The following is a 16,519-nucleotide window of genomic DNA, read 5'->3' on the forward strand; positions in this document are numbered from 1 at the left end:
CATGGGTATTAGCAAAATGTCAATGCCAGGAAGGAACAAAACAACCGTGGGGACCTGGAGGGTGGGCCAGCGTGGCTGCAGTGCCGAGGCTGTCTGTGCTGTATGAGAGATTTAAGTGAGAAATGCAGTTCTGCGTCAGTCTGAGGATCCAGGGCTCGTGGGGAGGGGTGAGATGAATACATTTGTTCAATAAATATTAACTAAGTGTCCAGTGTGCGCCCGGCAGCAGAGATATAGGAGTGCCCTCCTGGGGCGTACGACAGTCTACACCAGTGGTTCGCAGCTGCTGTGACTTGGCTTCCCAGGAGACACTGGCAATGCCTGGAGACATTTATGGTTGTCACAACCAGGGGGGAGGCAGTAATAAGTATAATTGACATCTAGTGGGTAGAGGCCAGGGAGCTGCTAAACATCCTACAATGGACACAGGACAGCACCCCAACAAAGAATGATCTGGTCCAAATGTTAACAGGGCCAATGTGGAGAAAGCCTGGTCTCTACCTAAACTCGGACAGGGAAACAAAACACAATGCATTCGTCACTACATTGTCAAGTCCGGTCTTCACGAAACGCCTTCCTCCACAAGAAAGCTGACTGTGACCCCTCTGGTCTTGGATGTTGCTGGGAATATGACTTTCAAATTACTTCACAGCTACGAGTTATGCCACTTTCTATTCTCTCACTTTAAAAAGAGAAGCCAATCTTTTTTTTAAAGAAATCAAAATCTGAGAAGCAAGGGAAGCTTTCCTGTTCTCTAGTATGGAGTAGATCATGGCTCGTCTCAATGGCACCTTCTCCTGCTCAGAGGGGGAGAAGCGCTGAGTCTTTGGAAGGAAGGAAATCCACCAGGATAGCAGAAAGGGAGCTCACTTTTTTCCTGCAAGCGGGCTGTATTTGAAATCCAGGTCATCTGCAGCATGGGTAGGCTGGGCACCCTCGCAGAAGGACCCCTCACTCTGAATCCAGACAGCAAGGTCTGTGCTGGGGGCACTCGATGAAAGGTGCATCCTAGGGACAGTGGGGACCTGAGACACCGAGCCTGGGGCTTTAGTACATAACAGGTGCGGGAGGCGCTAAAGGGCTGGGTAGGAAACATGTTTCATATTGGATGTGCCCAAATTCCCAGGTCTGAGGGTGAGTGAGCTTTGGAGAAGATAAGTGAGCAAAAAACACCTATCCTGGCAAAATAGATTAAAAGAGATCCCAGGTAAGGCTGATAAAAATCCCAACATAAGGGAGTTGACCCTTTTTTCTCCTATTCAAAATTAGCTCAGACTGAGAAAGTAAAAATCTGCAAATGCGGATACAAACGCAGATAGAGCCAGCTGCAAAATGAACCGGAAATAGCATTCCTCCCAAGCACACACACTACAGCTGGAAAGGGTCCTAACAACCCTTCTCTGAGCGACGACTGCTTTCTTACTCTCTGAGAAAGTCTGTCCTCTAAGACCACAGACTATCAGAAACTTTGCTTTTTTATACTGTATTAGTAAGAATGAAATGTTTCACCCTTGGCTGAAAGAAACCAGTCACTGTGACACAGAGAAGCCTTGAATCCCCACACAAGTGCAGGGCCTCATGTAAGGGGTTCTGGACACAGCCCTGCATGTCTATCTTAACTTGGTGGTGGTCCAGCTCACAGAGAGACCTGATGTGGCCCGACTCACACAGCCTGTTTTGCTTGGGGCCTATCAAAACACTGCTGCTTCGTTTACATTTCACTCACTTCCATTTCTCCTCCAAATCTGTAACTGCTCAGTTTTCTTTTGTTTGGTGCGATGCTCCACAGGTCCTCCTGGGCAGTCTCCTCGTTGCAATGAGCCCATAAACTTGACTTTGTCAGACTAGCCTAGTTTGTCCCTGGCGCTCTTGGGCTGACTGGCCTGGGACAGTGGCTACAAAGAACAAGGGTCTGTCAAGCCCCACAGAGCAACCACTGGCGACCCTCCAGAAATCCGAAATAAGCTCGAGGGTCAACAAATGTGTTCTTTTCTTCCCGGTGACTGTGAACTTGGGAAAGGAGACCCGTGGCTTCTACACTGCTTTTACAAGACTCTGTTAGATAGACAGCCTGGTAAATTGAAACCATTTCTAATTCTCCATCTGCCCAACCACCACTGTTGCCAGCGCCCACTGAGTCCATGGCACTTTTCCGGACTGGATGGTGGGGATGTCAGGTAGAAGACACAGCCCCCTCCACGAGGGATCAATGATAGCCACAAGGCACTATGTGTCACCATCACAGGGGACAACTCCTAAGAAGCAAGTCAAGGGACAAAGTGATCAGAAAGGTGGTACAAGTGTCTGGTGATAATGTGAGGGGAGGTTAAACAGAGAAAGTTTAGCCTTTGTCCCCCAGCCATCATTTATTCAGAAGCCTGACCTGCCTTTGTACACATTCTGTCAAGGACTATTTTTTCCCCAACCCACCTGCTCAACTGGTCCTCTGAATCTCTAAGACTGAACTGTTTGTTCAAGAAGATGCTAAATAATCATTTCTCTGGGCTATTTCTCTATCCCACCGAGGCCACAAATCATCTGCATCAACTGTAGTAAGAAAGAGGGGAACTCCAGATGTGGGGAGCTGGAAATACCTCAGAGCACTTCATTTATGAATATTTAAACAGTTTTCCTCTTGTTATGAAAATTACAGCAATCTGCTCCTCAGCCCACATTTCCGATGAATTTCAGTATCATAAAAGCTTCATTGGGGGAGGGGAGATGATGTTAGTTGTTTAAATAAATCCCGATCAGCTGAGTTTCACTTTCCCTCAGAAGATATCAATCCACATGAACATTTTTTGAATCATCATAACTTACTCATGACGTGAGCTTGTATTTGAGCGCACTAAGGAGACAGCTATGTGGGAAGGGGCTTCTCTCCTCTGTACCGCTGGGCAAGTTTCGTTACAGGGGTGACTTCCATCCAGAAGGAAGGAGGCTGTGTTGTTCCCAAGCTCCGAGTCATTTCTAAAAGTGGGTCAGCACTCTCTGTCCTTCCACCTGAACTTGGGTGTTGCATCAAAATCCAGAAGCAGCGAAAGGTTCCAAATGGAAGGGGCTTTCTAGTGAACTAGGGTGCCTCGTGGAAATCGTGGGAGAACCATTACCCCAGAATTTGCTCTTTACAATGGAAGCCAGAGAGTGTGTGAGGCGTGAGATTAAACTGCAGTAATTCTTACTCTGGGTCCACGAAAACACATCTGTCAATAAATATCTCTCAAGTCTTCACTGACAGTGATAATTCTTCCTGACCTACCACCCGCTTACACACATATTTATATCCATGGCATCTTTGCCAAATGACATCTTCTCATATTCCTAACTCAGTCGTTCGCATCTTCCTTTTGTCTCTCCCATCGGCTGTTCAATTCTTTGAATGCAGAAAGCTTTCACTCTGAATTGTAAAGCTTTCGGAATTAAATCAGAGAGTGAAGATGCTGGGAGAAACCTGAGGGCTTCACTCTAGTACAACCCTCTGACTTCACAGACAAGGCAGACCACGAAGAGCACAAGGCCAGAGAAATAAAATTATTTGCCCAAGGTCACACAGCTAGCTAATAAGAGAGCTAGTCCTGGAATCTGTGCTTCCTAACTCTGAGCCAAAACACACCACCCAGCCCTGTAAAACCACTCTTTATTAACAACTCATCCCCACTCTGTGATGCATCTAGAGATGGACGTAGTTAATAGATACTTGTAGGAGTGAAAAAGGCTTGGGCTAGACTCAGGATCCTCCCACATGCTCAAGGGAGCTGAGCATGAGGAACTGTGTTAAAATCCAGGCCCAGGAAGCCCATCTTAGATCCCAGAATTACTTTCAAACTATGCTGTCCAATATGGTGGCCCCCTAGGCACATGTGGCTATTGGGCACTCAAAATGTGGCTAGGCCAAGTTGAGATGTGGCATATGTGGAAAATACACGCTGGGTTGTGAAGACTCATATGAAAAGAGAATGAAAATATCTCATTTAATAATTTTATATGGGTTACATGTTGAAGGGATAATATTTTCGATATACTGAGTTAAATAAAATATATTTAAATTAAGTTCACCTGTTTCCTTTTTTTTTTTTTAAACCTGTTTCTTTTCTGGCTACCAGAAAGTGTAAAATCTTGTATGTGGTTCACATAGTATTTCTACTGGCCAGCTCTGCTCTAAAACACTTTCCATCCACACCACCTAATCCTGCCAAAAAAGACTTTTGAGTCTCCTGCCTGCAGACATTACAGAGGGTAAAAAAAATATATCACGGATGTGCGCTTATCCTAAGGTCAGTTCTTGAGGCCAGAGGATTGATTAGTCACCTAAGCATGCCCTGCAGACTGTCCTGTTTTGTGCCACAACCTTAAAAGTGACACTCAGGTGCCCCCTGCTCAGTCTCCCCCAAAAGCAACTCACCGGTCACCCAAGGTACTATTTACTCTGCAGAGAGAGGAACAATCTATAGGGAATTTCTCTTTCACTTCTCTTGACACTCTTTTCCATTAAAAAAATTTCTCTGTTTCTCAGATTATTATTTCCGCAAACAAGAGTGAGGTTGGTGAAGGCCACTGGTTGTCACATGTCACGAGGACAGCCTGCCCCAGGGACTCCATTCCAGTTACCTTGGAGGTTTGATGTGTCTTTCCCTTCTCCTGCCCACCCCCCACTCCACCCATCCCAGCAAACTTGCCTAATAACCTGGATCATTTATAAACCTGTCAACAGCCAGAACTACAAAATGAGTAGTTCAATGGAAGGAAGGATAGGCTACTGTCCAACAACAGGAAATGTTATCAGAAGTGGTTTAACTGTGAATTCTTGAAAAAAAAATTTCAGGCCGCTTCAAGAATCTTGAAGGTTTTACTGTCTAAAGGTAGGTTTAAGCATGCAAAACCTACAACCCCCGTGAATAACTGTGGGGCCAGTTTGGCTTTGGGAACATCTAGAAGCTCAGAACCCTTCCTGAAGGGTGGGCCCTCGACCAGGAGCACCAAAGCACCTGGGAATTTGTTAGCAAAGCAAAATTTCAGGCCCCACCCCAGACCTGCTGACTCCGAAATTCTGGAGGTGAGGCCCAGCTCCCCAGGTGATTCTGGGACACACTCGAGTTTGAGAACTGCTGGATCAGAGCCTTAGACTAGTGCGCTTCCCCCCGTTAGCCACAGTCTGACTGTACCATTAACAGACTGAAGGCATGCAAACCTCATCCGAACCTTAAACATTAAGACAGAGCTCTAGCGGCTGCATCTATAACATCCATGAACGTATTTATCTAAACCGCCATTTTGGGCTTGGCAAGTCCCATATATTCATTTTTTAATGCCTAAGGCAGTATTCCTTATTTGCTCTCAAAACTACCTGTTTTGCACTGCAAAAGGAGTTCCTGGTATATTTTTCTGCAACAAAAAGAATAAATTATGCTTGCTCTTATATTAGTCATAATTACATATGTACGATATATCTTCTCTCAATCTTTGGCTTTCCAAACTAGATTAGTAGTCTGTCCACATTATCCTCACAAGGAAATCTGAAGCTGGAAAAAAAAAGGTTAAAATCCCTAGAAGGAACTGAAGCACTTATTTATGACTAGAGCATGTTCAGAACGTTCCAATTATTGGAAGAATGACTAAAGGAATTGGAGAGTTGCCAGATTTAGCAAATACAAACACAGGATGCCCAGTTACACCTGAATTTCAGATAAACAGCCAGTATTGCATGGGACATACTAAAAACAAAAAAAAAAATTATTCATTGTTTATCTGAAATTCAAATGTAAGTGGGCATTCTGTATTATCTGGCTACTCTCGAATGGGGAATACTGACCTGTGGGAAGCTTTGGGGGAGACAACTGTCCTCAAATACTTAAAGGACTGTTAGGAGAACAATGGGCTAATATCAATATAGACCCAGAGACTAGAACCCATGGGTAAAAATTACAGGAAGAGCATATCCGGCTCAACAGAAGAAAGACATTTGTAACTATAGGAATTCAAGTAGAGATGTGCTGAGGAGAGTAGCAGGAAAGTCATCATTTGGGAGTGTCTGTTGAGTGGTTAGGCTAAAAGATAAAGCCTCTTTGATTTGAAGGCCTATGAATCCCTAAATTGCTTGAGTTGCCATCGTCTAGAATCTTCCTGCCTCGTGAACTATGCAAACTGCCCTGGGTATACACAGATAAGCCCTGGCTCTGCAACGTGGGTGAGAAACAAATGGCAAGAAAGCATCCTGGACCTCCTTGGTGGCGCAGTGGTTAAGAACCCGCCTGCCAATGTAGGAGACACGGGTTCGAGCCCTGGACCGGGAAAATCCCACATGCCATGGAGCAACGAAGCCCATGCGCCACAACTACTGAGCCTGCGCTCTAGAGCCCGTGAGCCACAACTACTGAAGCCTGTGCACACAGAGCCCGTGCTCCACAACAAGAGAAGCCACTGCAATGAGAAGCCCGTGCACCGCAATGAAGAGTAGTCCCCGCTCGCTGCAACTAAAGAAAGCCCACGCACAGCAACGCAGCCACAAATAAATAAATAAACAAACAAATAAATTTATTTTTTAAAAAAAGCATCTTGTTCCATCGAGGAACTTGTGCCCATCCTACTGGTAGAGCCTAATGAAACACATTTGTGTGCACTTTTTCCCCATGTGCTTTAAAAAAGCCATTAAGATTATGTAAGGACTTTTCAAAAGCGTTTCAATGATTATAAAATCCTTCACTGCTTTCAAACATAAAACAGATACACAAGGAAACTCACCCTTTGTCCTGCTGTCCATTTCTGTTTTTGATGAGTCTGGAGTTGCTGCAGTCGGAGGTAACTTCTTGCCAATAGTCTGAGGGGAAAAAAGATGATCTTTACTCATCAATATGATTCTCTCCATCAAGCAAAGGAATAAAAAAGATCAAGATCATGATGACGAAATGCTCCCAACTGGTCCTAAAAGCCTCATACTTAAGTTTTGGTATTGCTGTCTGTATTGGCTGCCATTCTTCCATTAGGCCTGGACCTCAGTGACAGATAGGTGGGAAAACCAAGTTAAAAAGGCTTTATCCTTGTAGGCACTCCATATCTCTTATTCCCATTCTTCCTTGGTTCTTTTTTTTTTTTTTTTTTGCAGTACGTGGGCCTCTCACCGTAGTGGCCTCTCCCGTCGCGGAGCACAGGCTCCGGACGCGCAGGCTCAGCGGCCATAGCTTACGGGCCCAGCAGCTCCGCGGCATGTGGGATCTTCCCGGACCGCGGCACGAACCCGTGTCCCCTGCATCAGCAGGCGGACTCTCAACCACTGCACCACCAGGGAAGCCCTCTTCCTTGGTTCTTATTAGAAGGCTGATTACTTTCAGCAGAGAAAACAGGGACATTTCCCCTCAGTTTATGAGAAGCTGACTCAATCTATGACCCAGAGGAGGTGTTCAAAGTGTCTGCAGCTTGGAAGGAAGGGCAGGAAGAGGGAAGGCACAAAAAGACAGAAAGAAGGAAGGGATGGAAGGATAGAAGGCCACGACAGACAGATGATGGGCAGGTTGAAGGACAGGCAGAAGTCAGAGTGTCCAGGGCAACTGTGCCTTGTCATGTCTCCTTCTAGCCATCTAAAAGCCAACTAGCTCCAAAGGTGGAACAAGCAGGGCCAGCAGCTCCCTTCCTTCCCACCAGCCTTTCAACCCTCCAGGGCTTTGAAAAAGGCCAATGCTGCAGACCCGAGGCAGCTATTTAGTAGTTAAAAACAAAAAAAGAGTCTGTTTTGAGTTCATTTTCTTCCTTTCATTCATAACTAATTCTATTATCATCCATTATTTATGAACCATCCACAGAAAAGACTGGATATTGTCTCTAACTAAAGATATTCCCCCAAACACAGGCAACTCAGCGGCTCAAAGCAACAAAAATGAAAAACGAGACGAGCAGCAAAATGATGGTTCCAAAGGTGAGGTCTGTCCCCCCTCCTGTCCTTGGACATCACGTTTGTGTGATGGTGATTAACGCCCGAGGAAAACGTCGACTGATACCAGGGAAACAGCTCTCAGAACCAAGCAGCTGCGTGAATCTCCCCAACAATGAGGAGTTTCCCCAGTGAGAATTTCGGCCACTGGGAAAACCAAACATATCTCCTCCTTGAACACATGAAGGGGAATGAACTGCATAATTGACATACTGGCACGGTGGAATTTTTCTTCAATTACGACTGATTCACCACAGTTTTTAACTTGAAAAAGTTCTTCATGCTTCAAACGTTGAAACTAACATTAAATATGAATAAATCACAGAAAGAGTGTAAGATAAATCTAATCCTCAGCCCTTAGTGAATTTTTAAAAACATTTGTGACGGAAAGCCTTTACATTTTCCACGGTGACATTTTTATTTAGTGCTGCAGGGCTTTCTATATTGGATAAAAAATGAAACCCAAGATACTATGCCGTTCCTCAACCGCCACTAAATACTCAAGCTAATAACACTGTGATTCCGAGGAAACATCAAGGAGGAAAAAAGCTTGTTGTTATTTGGCCATAAGGTCACATTTGATGAAAAACTGTTCTTAGAATCATCTTGAAAAATCAGGAATTGACAGTAAAAACAGAGGCACTCAGTGTCATTCGCATTCCTGCTCACACTTCCAACAGCATCTCCATCACTCTCTTTGTTTTCCCCTTTTGTGGACCAGAATAAACCATCGCTGCTGTTAACACATTAGGAAGAAGAAAACAAAAACGATTCATCCTTTAGTTATTGCTGACAGTAGAGAGAGGAAAATACAGCGGTAAGAACTATGTCCAATCCTGACTTTGCTTCCATTCCTGAAAAAAAAAATCAGACATCCGATGGTTTGGGCCTTAAGCCAGATGCCTTCCTTTAGAGAAACTTTCACAGGTTGTATATTGTTACGACACCCCCTTACTTGGTAACAAAAGGAAGTGTTGCCCTCCATCTCTGATGTCCTGGTTTACCAGTGCGTCCAAGCTAACAGACATCAAGAAAGGCCACCAGCTAAATATACTTACTTCTGAGCCGAAAGACATAAGAAAGCAAAGCTTACTCTATTATTTTTTTTCTTGCTATTTGAGAAAACACAGCGCACTGGTGTCTGCGTGGATCCCAGCATCGGGGGGTGGGGGTGAAGCTGATATTGCACTCTTCTTCTGGGGATGCTAGACCTTAACTCCTTCCTTCTTCCTCATGGGCCTTGAGGAAGGTCTAGAGTAAGGCCAGTTCCTCCCTTCTCAGCCTGGTCTTCCAGGCGTCCCAGAGATGAGAGCTGTTCAGGTGTCTCTCTCTTCTCTAGGACCCAGACCTAGAGAAGTATGGTTCCCAGACCTAGAGAAGTATGGTTCCCAGACCTGCGGCACTAGCCTCACCTGGGAACTTAGTTAGGAAGTCAAATTCCCAGGCCCTGCCCCAGCCTTTCTCAATCGGAAAGTCTGGGGACGGTGCCCAGCAGCTTCTGTCTGAACACACCCTCCAGGGGATTCTGGTGTACGTTCAAGTTTGAGAACCACCAACCTAGATGTAGGAGGGATTCCATTAGCATTAACCAAATCCCTTTTCTGGGATTAACAACTCGGGCGCCTATTCTCACACCTGGACAAATTATAAAACATCTTTTTCACTCTTCTTCCTCTCTTCTCTACCTCCTTCCACTAAATGCCTTCCCCCTCCTCTATTCTCACTGGCATAAGAACTTGTCATTGCTACTGAATGAGTCGCTTCAGAGAGGCAATGAAGTTTAGTAGAGCAGACAATGTGACAATATCACTGAGGGAGAAGGAGGGGGGCAGAGGTGGCCATGAGACCCTTCACCAAAGGAGTACTGAAAGGATGAATGCATGGATGGATGGACGGACAGATGGATGAATGGATGGTAAGACCGCTTTGAACCAAAAGTGGAAGGCTGTATCTAGCCTCTCTGGGCTCAGACTACCGTGAAGGCCAAGTGGGCAGATCCCCATGACAGGGTCGACCTTCAGGGACAGCCAAGCCCTGCGGCTCCTCTGTGGCGCTCCCCTTTACTGGCATTTGGGGCGGGACATTTCTTCACTGGAGAAGACTCTCACACACTAAAGGACAGTTAGCAACACTTTCTCCTGCTCACTAACAGCCTGTAGTGCTCCTTGCTCACTGCATCCACCCCAGACACCCCACCCCTTTCCAAACACCCCATTTGAGAAGCTCTATCCCTTGCCCTTCCTCTAAATATAAGAACAAAGACAAAGGTAGTGAATTACTGCGTTCTCACCAGGCTTCCAGCTTCCTGTACCTCTGAAAACATGTTTGATCCATTGGGCTAAATGTGAACAGAAACCCCAGCTTTTAAAGGGCATGCATCATGAGAGCAATGCCAAGTTCCAGTACACACACAGGTCCCACATAGCTGAAGGTCAGCCACAGTGCAGGCCTGCGTGGACGGACAAATTGGGGAATCACATCCATGCATCTCTCATCCACCTTGCAGGCAGTAAAGAAGGACGCTAGGCTTGCAGAGGCTATGGAAGAGCGTTCGGGATCTCCACTTGTGGCTTCCTTGGCAGAGCTCAGAGTTCCTGCCTTCCTGGGTGTCACAAAGAAGGTGTTATCCAGGACAAGCACGAGCCACACACTTAGGGGCTGTGTTGATCCTGCTCAGGACACAGCTCTTTCAGCTCCTAAGAGATCTGCAAACAGGCCCATTTTACCACATGCCTTCGATGGAGGGACCCTTGGGCTCTGCTCCATAGCTCAGCCCAGCATGTCCTCTTCTACTCCATGCTGTGGCTAAAGACGTCCTAGGACCCACATCCGCGATACTCTGCTCTGATTGCCCCCCAACTCAGAGGCTGCTACTTGATCTGGGAGTGCATGTACATATGGACCTGAAATGTATGAAATGTATGTATGAAATCTATGGAGCTGAAAGCTCTACAGACTATTACTATCAACCCACTTCAACACACAGTAATCACCAAGTTGGTGTCAATTTTTGTCTCTCCTGTCACACCCTAATCTCCATTTAAAACCTGATTTTTAAAAATTAATAATTCAAAAAGTTCTTCCCTTTGAATATGTAATACCAGAAGTCCCTCTGCTGTTAGCTCTCTTGACAAAAGTACTAAGTAAAGTTTTGGGGGGTTTTGTGTACAGTAGGGGCATCATATATACCCCTAGCTCTGTAAGATCTGATAACACAGCCTCAGGACAGATAACACACATATGATTTCAGTTAGTAGAGCTAGTAATTTCTTTTCTTTTCTGTGCCAAAATGAAGAAACTAATGCTTGTAGGAAAGACAATCACTGGATTGGACTCCAGTGGAATCCAGTTCCCTAATGACTAATATATCTGTTTCTCTTCGCAACTGCTGGAGTGTGAGACCAGGATCCTGCTCAAACCAAGTGCAAAATCACTCCTCTGACTTTATTCTAATTCAGATGCAAGCTCCTTTGAGTGTAAAAAAGTTTCCAGTCATAGGACAATGCTAAGGAGAACAAAGTTTACGTCCTATCTCTGAAAGTCTCTTCTCCAATAATACTACAGAAAACTCTGAAATCACAAAGGCAACCAGGTTCGCTGCGTAGGGGGAGGAGTGAGAGAGCTCCTTGCATCCTAGCAGTTGGTGAAGCCCCCCTGTTGGTAGACCAGGCTTTCTGATGCCTATTCTAGAAGAGGGTGATCTTCTGAGAAGCTATACGGAAACATCACTCGAGTGCTTACACAAAGCCAAACACAAGACATGACTTTTCAAAAAGCTGGTAAAATACAAGATAAAGGACGGCTCTTTGAAGGCACGAGGCACGACTTTGACTACATTTGGTATCTGACAGTACCTTCCTTTTCTGTTCAGTACAGCTTTGTTAAATACCCGTTCGATGTGAGACAGCGAAGCAGATGGAAAGGCAAGAGGATGCTGAACATCACTGCACACACTGAAACAGCAATTTGCTGGGTTCTCCAGAGTGGTGTTTTTTTTTTTTTTTTGCGGTACGCGGGCCTCTCACTGTGTGGCCTCTCCCGTTGCGGAGCACAGGCTCCGGACACGCAGGCTCAGCGGCCATGGCTCACGGGCCCAGCCGCTCCACGGCATGTGGGATCCTCCCAGACCGGGGTATGAACCCGTGTCCCCTACATCGGCAGGCGGACTCTCAACCACTGCACCACCAGGGAAGCCCCAGAGTGGTGTTTTGAGGGGTGCCCAGCCATTCAGCATGGTTATCCCAAATCCCAGTCAATATACAGGAAACAGAGAGATACAGGCTATGGGAGAGAGCGATGAGAAGAGAAACAAAACAGTAACTGTATATGACCATATCCACAACCTTTCAGCTTTCCTTTTCCACCACAAATCAGAGAGCTATACAAACTGCTATTAAAACTCACTGTCAACTTTTTATATTTATTCTTACATGCTCCTTTCATGAACATCTATGACTGATGGTATTAGGAGAAGTCTGCTTGGTGCTCAGCAGGGAGCGGTACGAGCAGGGAGCAGGGCAGAAGCTCCTTATGTAGCCAGCTCCTGTCTGAGCCAGAAGAGAACTAGTACAAAAGAGTGTCCATACAATGGAGTGCCTGCGCACTTCTAATGGAAGGCTTTTCTACTCGCTGGGAAATTTACATTAGCAATTGTCAATTCACCCGCCTTTGGTTGGCCCAGCCTAAACGACTTGCTATCGACAGAAAATATGTCAGAGTAAAATACTACTCCAAATTCTAAAAATCAAATGCATGGTTCAGTGAAAGAAAAAATATATTTGGAGCTCCATTCTACGGACAGAGGTATTACCTCTGCAATACCTCACATACCACTGTGTTAATTCTGACGTCTCCAAAGGGGCAGGCTTCATATAAGTAAGTCTCCTCTAAACTTGGCTATAAGAAAAGATAAAATGTAAAAAGCTGTCTTCTGATTATTAAGTTGGGCTTAAGACTTACAGTTATTCATATAATGTTTATTTCCCTGGTTGTCTTGAAATGTTAGTGATAATTCAAGTTACATTACACCTCCTTGCCCAACCAGGGTTAAAGACCTTGTCAGATTCACGGCTGCTTTAGAAGTATTTGTTAGCTGTATTCCACTTAGAAGTTTAACGGCTTTTCTCCTCCTTTCTCTTCAGAAACAGTGCACTCCTTGAGGGAAGGACCTAGATGTTAATTATTCTCTTATCTCCACAAAGTGAAGGGTTAGGAAGTGTTTGTTGAGTGGAGCCAGGAATTTGGGGGCACCATCCCTTCACCCTTTGCCCTACCATGAGCATCCTACCACATCACAACAGGTAAATGAAGGGAGCTGTCCTCCTTGACAAACCAGACTCCTCTTGGAGCCCCACTGTTTGTCACTGTCATGTATCAGCTCTTCCAGCCTGATCTCTGGTGACAGCACATTGTCCAGGATGTCTTCCTAGACCTCTATGGCCCCTGCCTTACTCCCCTGTTCTCATGCACATGACCCCGACCTCCGATTAATTATTGGTTGCCATAAAGAAGAATCCAATCTCAGCCATGTTTCTGGTGGACTTTTGTCTGCCTATGATGTCCAAATACTCTTCGTAGCCTGCTCCCTCACATTTTCTCAGGTTCCTATTATGGTCAAAGGGCCCTCACTTGGAGGGTATATTATCATCCAGGTATGTGTGTACATACACACACACACACACACACACACACACACTCCCAAGATGTTCCACCAACCGACCAACTAAATACCAAAACACCTAATGCCACAATCTGGTAAATTTGGGAAACACAGGATGCTTGGTCTAATCCTTGCATAATAGCATATTAAAGGCTCTGAGAAGTCCTGCAGTTACAGATTAATTTTATCCTTAACATTTTCTCATTGTTTTCTAAACTTATCCGCACACAGAAGTCCTACTTCTTATGATACCTATCGACACATCACGAGAACGAGCAGTCCTCAGAAGAGGTGGGTGAAGGTCACCACTTCTGCTTCCTAAATTCTCTTGGCTCGTCCTCTCTGGCTCCTAGACTCACAACGTGGAACCCACCCTTGACTACTCTCTTACTGCACCTTCCCATATCAAACCCACCACCCAGTCCCTGCTCTCAGTTTCATCCCCTCCTCTTTGACCCCAGCCTGTGGGCTTTGTAACTAACACAGGAACTATTTCCACAGTTTTCTAGACGAGGATCCTATGCTCCAATTCAAGCCACTTCATTAGCTCTCCTGTAGACTCAACTTTTAATCACCCTCCACCATCACCCCTTACCATATCTATTTCAAAACACTCAGAATATATACTGCTTCTCAATGGCTATTCATGTAATTCCCAAAGCCCTGAAGACATTCGAGGGTTTACTTCTGATAGCTGCAACTTGGCAGCTCTCTCAATGGCTGGCATCTTTCTCTTGTGCTCTTAAGATGAGTAGCCAACTTTGACTATAAGACACCTATTTCCATCTTAGATGCTTCCATTAGATCTTCTAGGGTTTACTCTTTCTATCTGTCCAATAGATACTTCAGTATCTATCATTTTACTGAACATGTATATATGAAGTCTGTTTTATATTTGTATATTAAACACACATGCACACTCTCTCTCTCTGACACGTGTGCCTCAGTAGAAAGATGTACCTAAGAATTTGAGCCAATTTCTAGAATTTACCATGCACTTTAACTTCTGCCAGGATCTGATCATTTGGTTTATTTGTTTGCTTTTTGAATACCTCAGGAGACCATGTCCTAGAAAGCTGGAAAGAACCATCCAACACATGCACTCACAGGAGGAATAGGATTTTCTCTGTCAAAGCAAAATAACTTTTTGAAGGTGTAGTAGGGGCTTCCGCTTGTGCTGGGGAAATGCAGTGCTGAAGGAGGAGTCAAAACCTACTTAAGTGCTCAATGAGGTGGAGGATGTACATTCAGACAACATTAAAATCATAGGAGGCAGCTCTCCAAACGTCTGACAGTATATGAAAATGCTGTTTCTATTTTCCCCCACTGTTCCCAAGAGAGGAGCCTGCATGCTATTTTGTTGTCGGATCATCTTATTCACAGAGGATAAACAAGCCAGAGTAAATTTCCATTTCATATAGTACTTCGGCAAAACACAGTTCGCCAGTACGCTTTCAAAAGGCTATTTTCTGCTATTACGACAGATAAAAGGAAATCTCAAGCCTTTCTTCTACCAGAGGATTAGTTTTATCTTTTGATTAATAATGCTTTCCTTTTAGATGCATTTGGAGAATTTAAGAAGAGCGTGGGCAAGGAAGAGAGAAGGATGGTATGGGAGCAGGGAATATCACGGGGCCAGTTTGAGTTCTGTTCATCCAGTGCTTTAACATGAAACTGGCTGTACATACACGGACCAAGTCCTAATTTTCTAATAAAGTAGTGGTATGAATTCAATTAACATACAAAGATCCTTTCCAGCTCTACAATATTTTGACTTACTCAGTCCCAACACAGTCCAGGCTATCCCCCTTACCTGGGATGGTACCTTCTCCTGCAGTATATTTGAATCCCGTCTCACCTTTAAGGTGCAACTAAAGTCCAGCTAGCTAAATGGTTTCTACTGACATGCAGCCCACATTTGATCATGACATTTTTCTGTGTATGAGATACTTGAGGGCAAAGCCACGTTTATTCAGTTTTCCTTTCTGCATTTAAAGTGAAGGCTTGCCTCAACCACTCTTCCTCCGTCCCTCCCTCCCTTCCTTCTTCCCTTCCCTTCCTTCCTTCCTTCCTTCCTTCCTTTCTTTCACTCACTCACTCACTCACTCATTCATTTATTCAGCATTCTTTTCTAGAACTACCATGAGCCATGATCTATGCTGGAAGCTGCATATACAAAGATGAGATGGGCGGAGTCCTGGATCTCAAATAAGTTCAAAATTTAGCTGTGGAGACAGATTAATTAACAAAGCATCACAGTCCAAGGGATAAACACTACAATAAAGTGTGCATAGAAAAGAGAAAAGGAGCCATTAACAAGTCTACATGGGGAAATAGGCCTCACAGCAATGATGCAGCTTGAGTTAAATTCTGAAGAATTAGTAGGAATTTGCCAGGTAGAAAATGGTAGAGAGAGTATTCGAGCTAAAGAAAAGCAGGAGTGAAGGTGAGAATGTAAGCAAGGAATGGGGGCTTCGTAGCACAGAACGGGGACAATGGAAGGGGGGATCCTGTAGGTGGGGTGAAAGGAGGAAGAGCTGCTCGGGCCAGGAGGCCAGCAAGGTAAATGGAAGCCAATGTTACTGTTTGTGCTTTATCTTAAACGCAACTGGTAGTTAGCAGAGGTGTGGCATGATCACATGTGACTTTAAGACCAATGATCCGGTGGCATTGGGAGGAATGAAGAAGAAAGGAAAGGGCATGTGAAAGTCAAGGAGATAATTAATTAGGAGGTTGATGCAATGATCCAACTGAGGCAGTGAAACTAAGGATGCGGAAGAGAGGCTGGAGAAACACGCAGACTGCCAACCTGTCCATATTCCACAATCACGACAGGGATAAATCAGTGACTGTGAATTGGTGTGAATATAGATGGAAAAATACCCAAACTCTGTTATGTTCTTGAGTCAACATATACGTATTCTACGGAGGTATTGACT

General features: G+C 44.9%; 1 protein-coding gene across 1 annotated transcript in view; it reads right to left on the reverse strand.

Moving 5' to 3' along the window:
- Window positions 1–16,519, reverse strand: part of SH3KBP1 (SH3 domain containing kinase binding protein 1) — a 344,251-nt gene that overhangs the window by 98,323 nt on the left and 229,409 nt on the right. The window contains exon 7 of the mRNA XM_082864220.1: window positions 6,739–6,814. Coding sequence (XP_082720346.1) covers window positions 6,739–6,814 — 76 coding nt within the window. The remainder of the gene's footprint in view (window positions 1–6,738; window positions 6,815–16,519) is intronic.

The sequence above is a fragment of the Leucopleurus acutus genome (genome assembly GCF_964270905.1).
Source record: "Leucopleurus acutus genome assembly, chromosome: X".
NCBI classification, from domain to species: domain Eukaryota; kingdom Metazoa; phylum Chordata; class Mammalia; order Artiodactyla; family Delphinidae; genus Leucopleurus; species Leucopleurus acutus.